The 11,614-nt window shown below is 42.1% G+C and overlaps 1 protein-coding gene across 1 annotated transcript; it reads right to left on the bottom strand.

Annotated features, from left to right (window-relative positions):
- Positions 1-155: 155 nt before the first annotated feature.
- On the bottom strand, positions 156-9,266 carry LOC120049029 (E3 ubiquitin-protein ligase TRIM39-like). The gene is made up of 8 exons (XM_038995288.1): positions 8,385-9,266; positions 4,973-5,068; positions 2,523-2,644; positions 2,291-2,402; positions 1,404-1,551; positions 1,230-1,256; positions 686-861; positions 156-536 (listed from the first exon to the last, which is right to left on the bottom strand). Exons 1-8 carry the CDS (start codon positions 9,264-9,266, stop codon positions 156-158), a joined length of 1,944 nt encoding a protein of 647 aa, XP_038851216.1.
- Between the last annotated feature and the right edge of the window lie 2,348 nt (positions 9,267-11,614).

The raw sequence follows: 11,614 nt of genomic DNA, 5'->3' as shown, positions 1-11,614 counted from the left end.
CAAGGATATTGACGTCGGGCACTCACCCCCAAGGTACTTTAAGCCACCGCTAAGTGTCAATGTATGATTGTTTTACGGTTTCCCTACCAAGATCATGTCACAGTATTTTCTGCAGACAGAATTGTAGTCTTCCAGAGTTGTTGTCAGAATATTTCTCAGCATTGCTTGATCAGACTCTTTTCATTGATCGGACAGATCACCATGGCATCCGACTGTTTATCACAACAGTACAGATAAAAGAACGGAAACAACTTATCCTTAAAGTTGTCCTCCATGAATGTATAGATATGACTCCTCTCCTTCACGTCGTAAAACGAAACCTGGCCCTCTTCGCAATCCACATACACCCCAACCCTCTTCGGCTTGGCGTCAAGGGTTAGAGGTAACGGCGGGGTCGTGGAGGCCCTATATCCCTGGCCTTTCTTCATGGCCAGCGCCCAGTAGCCCTGGGAGGAGCTGACGGCGATACGCCCCTTCCTGTTGACTGATGCCTTGGCCACGCCTAGGTACCAGTCATCCTTGTCCCCCACCTGGACCTAGATAGATAGATGGATGGATGGATGAATGGATGGATGGATAGGTGGATAGATGGACAGACGGAGCGATAGACCTGGCTTTGTATGTTGTTTTGTTTTTGAAATCTAGGCAAAGAAACCACAAAAAAACATAATCATAATCAACAAACCTCCCAGTAGTGGCGTCCCGCGGAGAAGCCCTCGCGACCCAGGACAATGACCACAGTGTCGAACCGCTCTGGGATGTCCGGGAGGTCCTGCCAAGTTCCCAGGTGCCTAACTTGACGGCGGTCTTCCGAGAGCTGGAGCCAAGGGTTGGCTGAGTCTGGGTCGAGGGTCAGGTCCACTGGAAACAGGGAGGGAAGAGAAATGCAATTTTACCAGCTATCTCGAGTGTGAAATTATGGAGGATGTGAACATGTAATATATCTACTGCTGTACATATCATTGTTAGCATATCTTTTTGGTGTAAATAAACATAGATTGATTTTGGATTACTGATATAGTGTTTATTGGGTTGTTAACTGAATTCATCCTGACATTCGGGATTTCTTGTTTCTAGTTTTGATTATTATTTGTGTACTTGTTTGACATTTTTCCTGCACTGTTAGGAGCTAGTAACACAAGCATTTCACTGCACCCGCTATAACATCGGCTAAGCTGTGTACGGGACCAATAAACTGTGATTGGATTTGATTTGATTTGAATGCCGACCTGTGTACTTAAGAATCTTCTTCAGCTCTGTGAAAATGGACAGAAACCACAATTCAATGATTTAAAAACAAAACACATCACTTCTTGCTCAACAATTTGCAGAGAACAAGAGGTTTGGAAATAGGGTAATAGTGAGAGAAATCACACATATCGGTCCTTTATTGAAAAACCTACCAGAGTCCACCAGTTTGTCAATTTCCTCACTCAGCGTCTCTTCCAATTTGGACACAGCTCTCCTGATGATCCCAACACACACTTCAGTATGTACACGGGTCCCAGACCAGTCCTTAGTGGCTGGAGGGGTACACAGGGCTGGGAAACTCTACAGCGGGAGATAGGAAAAACAATCGGTCAATTTAGTCAATCTATACAATGTACACTGAGTGTACAAAACATTAAGAGCACCTTCCTAATATTGAGTTGCACCCCCTTTTACCCTCAAAACAGCCTCAATTCGTCAGGGCATGGACGTCGAAAGCGTTCCATAGGGATTCTGGCCCATGTTGACGCCAATGCTTCCCACAGTTGTGTCAAGTCGGCTGGATGTCCTTTTGGTGGTGGACCATTCTTGATACACACGGAAAACTGTTGAGTGTAAAAAACCCAGCAGCGTTGCAGTTCTTTACAAAAACCGGTGCACCTGGCACCTACTACCATACCCCGTTCAAAGGCACTTAAGTATTTTGTCTTTCCCATTCACCCTCTGAATGGCACACATACACAATTCAGGTCTCAATTTCCTCAAGGCTTAAAAATCCTTCTTTAACCTGTCTTCTACCCTTCATCTACACTGATCGAAGTGGATTTAACAAGTGACATAAATAAGGGATCATAGCTTTCACTTGGATTCACCTGGTCAGTCTATGTCATGGAAAGAGCAGGTGTTCCTAATGTGTTGTACTATCAGCGTATTTGTGTGCTATATTTCTTATTTTGTGATAAAAAATTTGGGACAAAGAAAATAATGACAAGACCGAACCAAATTTGTGAGCTATATTTCTAGACTACAATGTGTGCATATTCTGCTATGTATTATTAATGAAATCGGCAATCCCTCTCACCTGTAGGAAGTGGATGTGGTCCTCTGTGCGTGAGAGGTGCTCCAGGTCTGTATTCCTCCTCTGTAGTTCAGTGATCTCCTGTTCCAGCTCCCCTATCAGGCCCTGGGACCACCTTGTACGAATTAATACGGAGGTCAGACACCATAATGTTAGCTCCAGGAACCTTTTAGTAAGATAAAACCGGATACAAGGCACAGAGCATGATGGGTACTGTAGTACTTCCTCTACACACCTCTCTGTCTCTCTCTGCTTTTCCTCTATAGCCAGCACCAGCTCAGCCTGGGTCCTCTGGATGGACCGAATCAGCTCCTGGAACACCTGCATGCTGTCCTCGATCTCCCTCTGGGCACTGGACTACAGGGGAAAGAGATCGTCATTACTTAAAGCTGGTGTCCTTAATGGTGAAACGGACACGTCCGTTTGCGATATTACAACAACAAAGAAGTCACTGCAAACGACAAACACGTTTTTTCCCTTCTCTCGGACATCGTTGCACGCACGATAGAACAACAGCATAATGCTCCTCCCCTCTGCTTGTCAACAAAACAAAAACAATAGTGTTACCTTTTTGGGTGTCATTTTCCCTGGACATTTTCCAGAATTCATAATACAGGAGATGGTCACATTGAATAATATGGTAATAACCATTTTAGTACAGTGTTATTACACATTTTTGCATATTGCTTACTGATTGGTAACTGGGTATCATCAATGTTATTATTATACTGTATTGGGACACACCCCTAGAGGGCAGAAGATTATATCATTTATTGAGCAGCAGCTGTATACGACAGTATTCTGTCTCATGCACTGTGGTAGACAACATCGGTAACAACACTGCCAAGAGGTCCAATCCGCATCCCAAATGGCACCCTATTCCCTATACAGAGCACTACTTTTGATCAGAGGCCCCAGGGCTGTGGCGGTCATGAAATGTTGTCAGACGGGTTATTGGCACGCAACAAACTGCTGGTCTCACGATAATTGACCGTTAATTAAAGCACGCATCTCCAGGCCTCCACGCATACAGGCCGTCGATGCACGCCGTTTGAATATCTACCGTTAAATATGGCTAATAAATGAATTGAATGCACACCATCACAATAGATACATGATTTCATTTGAACAAACATTATGATATGGAGAAAATGTATTTCAGAAGAGCACAGTGTGAATTGGCCGACGTTATCCGTCTATGCTCCATGCCATAGGCTTGTTTACATTTACATTTGAGTCATTTAGCAGATGCTCTTATCCAGAGCGACTTACAGGTAGTGAGTGAATACATTTGAATACTTTTTTCGTACTGGTCCCTCGTGGGAATCGAACCCAAAACCCTGGCGCTTACATGCTCTGCCAACTGAACTACATTCTTTTATTTTATAGGATTTTATAGTAAGAAGACTATAATTGAATTTAGCTTAATAAAATAGAAAGGATAGTTTTGTTTTAGGTTTTTCTGCCATGTGTAATACGCGATAGGCTATGTATTGTATAAGGGCACAATCATAATTTCAATTCAGGTTTTTTGGGGGGGGTGGAGGGGGCTTGGACTCATAGGCCTATGCCTAGGCGTGTTTTGAATTAATTGTCACCTTAGAAAGCCCTGTCAATTTCGTCTTGTCAGGCTTTGAAACAACAAATCAAATCAAATGTTATTTGTCACATGCGCCGAATACAATCAGGTGTGGACCTTACAGTGAAATGCCTACTTACAAGCCCTTAACCAACTATGCAGTTTTTAGAAAAATAAGTGCTAAGTAAAAAATAGATAAGTAAAAAGTACAAAATTAAAGTAACAAGTAATTAAAGACATTCACGACAAACATGTTTTACACTGTTTCAACCTGCTGTTGAACTTCTTACTTCAAATTGATCATCACAGTAAGGTGAGTTTTAAAAGTAGGATTGACTTACTATTTTGATAATAAGTGTTTGATGTCATTTTCGATCGCATTTGCATTGATATCAGTGGTTAGAGGGACTGTAGAGCCCTGAGTACCAAGCCATTAGCAACCTGATGGTCGTTAACAAGTTGGATACTATCAAAGCATGGCCAGAGTGCATACGAGTAGATTATCATGTGACAACGGTCAAGTGTATATTTACTGAGGTCATGACTCATGACTGCCGGTAATATGGTCACCGCAACAGCCCAAATCAGAGCCCTATGCGACCTGGTCAAAACTAGTGCACTACATCTGCCATTTGGATGCAATCTCTTTGGCCTTTTATGGCTGATAAATTCACTTTGGATGTGACAGGATGTTACGGGAGACCCATAAGCCCTCCCACAAGGCAACCATTAGGTTGCCTGACTAGAAACAATTTAGATTTTGTTTGTCCTACAATATAGTTTGCCAATGCTTCGAAGCAAAGATCAAATATATCCAGCAAAGACCAAATCTATCCAGAAGCCATGTATTCTGGTCCCCACATCGGGCTAATGTTCAAAGCGAAATTATCTTCGAGAATCCAGCAGCTTATTTTGTCAATTACATCAGATGTTGACTATATGATCAAAAATGTTGTGCAGTGTAAATCCCGACTGTCAACATGACAAATTAGCATATATTTTACCACCGGGACAAATAAAGACTGCGTCCGAAATGGCACCCTATACCCTACGCAGTGAACTATGTAGGGAATAGGGCACCATTTCGGAAGCAGGCAACAACTCACCTTATTCAGCTCCACTGAGTGCTTGATCTCCTCCATCTTCTTCAGTCTTTCCTGGATCATCTGCTGCACATCTATCTCTGTCTTCTTCAGCTGAGCCTGTGGAGAACATTCAGTGCCTTCAGGAGCTATTCACACCCCTTTACTTTTCCCACATCTTAAATTCAAATGGATTAAATTGAGATGTTGTGTCAATGGCTTACACACAATACCCCATAATGTCAAAGCGGAATTTTATTATTTTTTTGACGAATTAATACAAAATTAAAAGCTGAAATGTTTTGAGTCAATAAGTATTCAACCCCTTTGTTATGGCAAGCCGAAATAAATTCAGGAGTAAAAATGTGCTTACCAAGTCACAGAATAAGCATGGACTCACTCTGTACAATAATAGTGTTTAACATGATTTTTGAATGACTGCCTCATCTCTGTACCCCACACATACAATTATCTGTAAGGTCCCTCAGTTGAGCAGTGAATTTCAAACACAGATTCAACCACAAAGACCATGGAGGTTTTCCAATGACTTGCAAAGAAGGGGACCTATTGGTAGATGGGTACAAATAAAAAAAGGAGATATTAAATATCCATTCGAGCATGGTGAATTTATTAATTATACGTTGGATGGTGTATCAATACACCCAGTCACTACAAAGATACAGGCTCAGTTGCCAGAAAGGAAGGAAACCGCTCAGGGATTTCACCGTGAGGCCAATGGTGACTTTAAAACAGTTACAGAGTTTAATGACTGTGATAGAAGAAAACTGAGAAATTGCACAAAAAAAGGGGAAAATCCAACAAATCACATCATATTTTCAAGCACGGTGATGGCTGCATCATGCTATGGGTATGCTTGTCATCGGCAAGGACTAGGGAGTTTTTTAGGATAAAAAGACATGGAATAGAGCTAAGCACAGGCAAAATCCTAGAGGTTCACCTCTCAGCAGGACAATAACCTAAAACATTGAATGTTCTTGAGTGGCCTAGTTACAGTTTTGACTTAAATCATCTTGAAAGTGTATGGCAAGACTTGAAAATGAAAAATATTTAAGACTTACCCAGAAAGACTCAGCTGCAATTGCTGCTAGAGGTGATTCTAACATTTATTGACTCAGGGGCGTGAATACTTATGTAAATGAGCTGTTTCCGTATTTATTTTTTAATACATTTGCAAAAATGTCAAAATACATGTTTTCACTTCATCATTATGGGGTATTGTGTGTCAATGGGTGAGAAAAAAAATCTATTGAATCCATTTTGAATTCAGGCTGTAACACAACAAAATGTGGAAGAAGACAAAGGGTGTGAATACTACTGTATCTGAAGGCACTGTGGGTGAGAGATAATTCATCTTACATGGATTCCAGATCTGTTTATACAACATGTTGACAATGACTGACAAGGAAACAGACCGAAATTCAGGCTAGGCAGCCTATTTTCAACTAAATGTAGAGCTAGGCCTCCACAAACTGTAGTGTGTTATTGGTGGATTTATGTACCAATTACAGTTGACCTCTTCTAAAATGTACTTTTACAGCTTCACTGGCAATAATTGTGTCAGTTTTATTGGTAGCTGACCATAAATGTCTGCAAATCGTGTGGACAAAATGTGACTAGGTTTTTTTTATAGCTGCATTTAGCTTCTGATCGCTGCATCAAGCCTGAACGGCACAATAGTTACTGTATGTCTTTGAAAATGCTAAACCAATTGACAACTGATTCTCGATATATACACTACCGGTCAGAAGTTTTAGAACACCTACTCATCCAAGGGGTTTTCTTTATTTTTACTATTTTCTACATTGTAGAATAATAGTGAAGACATCACAACTATGAAATAACACATATGGAATCATGTAGTAACCAAAAAAGTGTTAAACAAATCAAAATATATTTTATATTTGAGATTCTTCAAATAGCCACCCTTTGCCTTGAAGACAGCTTTGCACATTCTTGGCATTCTCTCCACCAGCTTCACCTGGAATGCTTTTCCAACAGTCTTGAAGGAGTTCCCACACATACTGAGCACTTGTTGGCTGCTTTTCCTTCACTCTGCAGTCCGACTCATCCCAAACCATCTCATTTGGGTTGAGGTTGGGGGATTGTGGAGGCCAGGTCATCTGATGCAGCACTCCATCACTCTCCTTCTTGGTAAAATAGCCCTTACACAGCCTGGAGGTGTGTTGGGTCATTGTCCTGTTGAAAAACAAACTAAGCGCAAACCAGATGGGATGGCGTATCGCTGCAGAATGCTGTGGTAGCCATGCTGGTGAAGTGTGCCTTGAATTCTAAACAAATCACAGACAGTGTCACCAGCAAAGCACCCCCACACCATAACACCTCCTCCTCCATGCTTTACGGTGGGAAATACACATACGGAGATCATCCGTTCACCCACACCGCGTCTCACAAAGACACGGCAGTTGGAAACAAAAATCTCAAATTTGGACTCATTAGACCTAAGGAGAAATTTCGCCAGGTCTAATGTCCATTGCTCATGTTTCTTGGCCCAAGAAAGTCTCTTCTTCATATTGGTGTCCTTTAGTAGTGGTTTCTTTGCAGCAATTTTACAATGAAGGCCTGATTCACACAGTCTCCTCTGAACAGTATATGTTGAGATGTGTCTGTTACTTGGGCTGCAATTTCTGAGGCTGGTAACTCTAATGAACTTATCCTTGGCAGCAGAGGTAACTCTGGGTCTTCCATTCCCGTGGCGGTCCTCATGAGAACCAGTTTCATCATAGCGCTTGATGGTTTTTGCGACTGCACTTGAAGAAACTTTCAAAGTTCTTGAAATTTTCCGTATTGACTGACCTTCATGTCTTAAAGTAATGATGGACTGTCATTTCTCTTTGCTTATTTGAGCTGTTCTTGCCATAATATGGACTTAGTCTTTTACCAAATATGGATATCTTCTGTATACCCCCCCTACCTTGTCACAACACAACTGGTTGGCTGAAACACATTAAGAAGGAAATCAATTCCATAAATTAACTTTTAAGAAGGCACACCTGTTAATTGAAATGCATTCCAGGTGACTACCTCATGAAGCTGGTTGAGAGAATGCCAAGAGTGTGAAAAGCTGTCATCAAGGCAAAGGGTGACTATTTTAAGAATCTCAAATATAAAATATATGTTGATTTGTTTAACACTTCTTTGGTAACGACCTGATTCCATATGTGTTATTTCATAGTTTTGATGTCTTCACTATTATTCTGCAATGTAGAACATTGTAAATATAAAGAAAAACCCTTGAATGAGTAGGTGTTCTAAAATGTTTGAACGGTAGTGTACTGTACACTTGTTTAATCGCAACAAAACTAACCTGGATGAATAACGTTTCACCATATATAAAAAAATAAATAACATACACTGTAGCCTTTATACTGTAATAGCCTCTACAAATTCTTCTCACCTTCTTATCAGTCCACTCCCTCTCTACAGGTACAGTAAAGTGAGCTCTGTGGTCCGTCTCCGTACACAGCACACACACACAGATATGGTCTTTCTTACAGAACAGCTCCAGAAGCCTCTCGTGCTTGGGACACATCCTCTCTTCCAGGTTAGTCACGGGTTCGATCAGCTTGTGTTTGGTGAAGCGTGTGTTGTGGTTCTTGATGTGTTCCTCGCAGTATGAGGTCAGACACACCAGGCAGGATTTGACTGCCTTCATCCGGTCGCCCATGCAGACATCACACGACACCTCGCCCCATGGGCTGTGGGGTGGGGATGGAGGAGCATCGGCTGGAGGTTCCTCTGGCTCTCCCTCTGGCTTCTCTCCTGGTTTTCCTTCTATTGGTTTCTCCGGTTCCTGGCTCGTCGTTCGTTGCAGCTGTGGCAGCTGCAGCTTCTGCATCTCCTGCTTCAGTCTCAGCTCCTGGAGAAGTTTCTGCTGCTTTTGAACCAGCTCCTGTTGTTCTTTCATCTTCATTTCCCGCTCCATCGTTTTCTGCTCCTCCTCCTTCTTCTTCTGCTCTTCCATCTTCTTCTGCAAATCTCGTTCCTCTTTCAGTTCCTGCTGCTGGAGACGCTCGGCGTTGCTAACCCGGATGTCCTTAAATTGCTCAGCGATCTCCCTCAGGACGGTATTGATGCTAATGTCGGGCCGCTTGAAGAAGGTCTTCTTGCACATGGGGCATTGGAACAGGGTGGTGGTCTTCCAGTAGTCTAGGATGCAGCAGCGGCAGAAGTTGTGTCCACAGGGTATGGAGACAGGGTTGGTGAACACGTCCAGACAGATGGAGCAGTGGACCTGCTCCTCCGTCAGATTTCCATGATTTCCTGCAAGGTAAGCCATTACTGGCAGAGAAGACCGTGCACGGTCATACTTAACATTACAGTGTTCTGTAACACTTTATATTGCAGTGTTCGGTAACACTTTATATTGCAGTGTTCGGTAACACTTTATATTGCAGTGTTCGGTAACACTTTATATTGCAGTGTTCGGTAACACTTTATATTACAGTGTTCGGTAACACTTTACATTGGGATTGTTGTCTGACCAGTCATATCGGACCTGTGAGATCCAGGCCATAAAGCAGGCATTATATCAGATCAGGTTTATTTTAGTGTGGATGTGTTGTAATGTGAATGTGGATGCGTCATAATGTTCCTACTTCTCTTTGGATGTTAATTGGATGTTAACTTGTATGGCCTCCAAACCATATTTCTGGAACCCTTAACAGCAGATTCAAACGTAGATATTAGCTTCTATTGCTTCTCGGAGGTCATATTACAACCCTAACCACATCTAGTTGAAGTCCTGGCCACTTCGATCACGAGCCAAGTGAGAGCTATTGAAAAGCATGTGGGCATTCTTTACTTAAATTATCCCCCATGCTAAATATACCAAGCAAGAATTGTTTGGTTTTCGAAAGCGGGCTGTCAGCAAGTTAAAGCTATGTGCACCCCGTGGACCGTGGGTGCCCATAGCTTTTTGAGCAGTGAGCATTTATGAACACATGGGCTGCTTTCCAAATTGAACCCTATACCCTATCGAGTGCACAACTTTTGAGCAGGTCCCCTAGGGCCCATAGGGCTCTGGTCAGAAGTAGTGCACTATATAGGGAATAGGCTACCATTTGGGACACCCACCCTGGCTAGAAGGTTGGCTATTCATAGATGTAAAAGATTAGCCTCTTTCCAAAAATATCAGTCCAGTCTCTCTCTTGCTCTGCTTTCTTTCTCATAAACAACGAGTGTGTCCCAATAATCTCTCCTTTCTCCTGAAGTGTGCACTTGTTCACTTCCCTTCATGGATTTGAACGAAAAAGATACAATGCTTTTACATTTTATTTAACTAGGCAAGTCAGTTAAGAACAAATTCTTATTTACAATGACGGCCCACACCGGCCAAACCCGGACGACACCAATTGTCCGCTGCCCTATGGGACTCCCAATTACAGCCGGTTGTGATACAGCCTGGATTCGAACCAGGGTGTCTGTAGTGACGCCTCTAGCACTGAGATGCAGTGCCTTAGACCGCTGCGCCACTCGGGAGCCCCTCCAAAATTGTGAACAAGTGCACACTTCAGGAGGAAGGAGAGATTTTTGGGACATAACCAAGCACGGACGTTCTGTATCTTCTCAATCCATTTAATCCTCACATAATTCCATTTCCAAATAATATGTTTTTATATTCTTCCTCCATCCCGCCTGCAGTACGAAATCAAGATATTTCAACAACTTTGTACAAGAAAAGAGAAAGTTCAGATCAAGCTTTTGTGGAAGCCTCACAATATAAATGTTATTAATCTCTTTCCTCTCTGTCCTGATTGAACTTCAACAGTCGAAAAACAATTATTGCATAAAGCAAACCTTGCGTGTATTTTTACTGACGCAGTTAAAAGGTAGAGAGAAAACATGCAAAGAGAGAGAGAAGAAATGCGGACACTCACCAGAGAGAAGCAGCTGTTGCAGAAAGCCACTGTACAGAGTGACCGCTCTGGCCAAACACTGACACATGACACTGCTGCCACCAACACCCCCACTAGCCCCCAGCCACTCGGCCCTAAAATATGCCCCTCTCCCTCCCCTCCCCTCCTTATCCCAGTTACCAATTTACACTTTCACGGCATGGACCGCTCTGCTCGAAGGAGAACAGCATTAGCCCTAAATTCGACACTGGGGTTGTGTTGCTGTTTTTGCTTATAGCCCTAGATCTTATTAACATTTGTATAGATTTTTCACCCATTCAACACAATAATGAACAAACACAGACAATACCACACAATGTCGTTGAACTAGGTCTCTCACTTTAGGTGTAAGTTACATACCTCCAAGTCTACTCTGAATTTGCTGTAGTTATTTCAGTTCCTAGAACTTTAGATGGATATCATGTCAGGGGTCATTTATTTATTGATAGAAAATCTTTATTTAGAAGTTGCTGATTGAAGTACAAAAGTAAGAATAATGTATTGTCTGTGAATTAATAGAAGTACTGTAGTTATGTTTACAGCTTCCAATTGACTTCTAGACTTATAAAATGTCTAGGTAAAAGTAAACACAGTGTTTCACAGTGAGGATTTTTAGAAGATGTGTTTTCTATTCAAAGAACCATCCCTTTAAGAGATCCTTAACATGTTTAGTTGTTCACTGTTTAGCCTAAAGTATGACCAGGGAAAACTCTGGGCTGTAGTTATACAG

Source organism: Salvelinus namaycush, chromosome 6 (genome assembly GCF_016432855.1).
Source record: "Salvelinus namaycush isolate Seneca chromosome 6, SaNama_1.0, whole genome shotgun sequence".
Taxonomy (NCBI): domain Eukaryota; kingdom Metazoa; phylum Chordata; class Actinopteri; order Salmoniformes; family Salmonidae; genus Salvelinus; species Salvelinus namaycush.
Note: the sequence above shows the minus strand (reverse complement) of the source record. Positions and strands in the feature narration are given on the sequence as shown.

Bases quoted from the DNA above. Each gene is read 5' to 3' on its own strand.
- LOC120049029 (XM_038995288.1), bottom strand. From the start codon at position 9,266: ATGGCTTACCTTGCAGGAAATCATGGAAATCTGACGGAGGAGCAGGTC. The intron at 5,069-8,384 runs GTGAGAAGAATT...TGTTCTCCACAG, and splicing joins GGGAGTGGACTGATAAGAAG to GCTCAGCTGAAGAAGACAGA. The intron at 862-1,229 runs GTCGGCATTCAA...CCCTGTTTCCAG, and splicing joins GAAGATTCTTAAGTACACAG to TGGACCTGACCCTCGACCCA.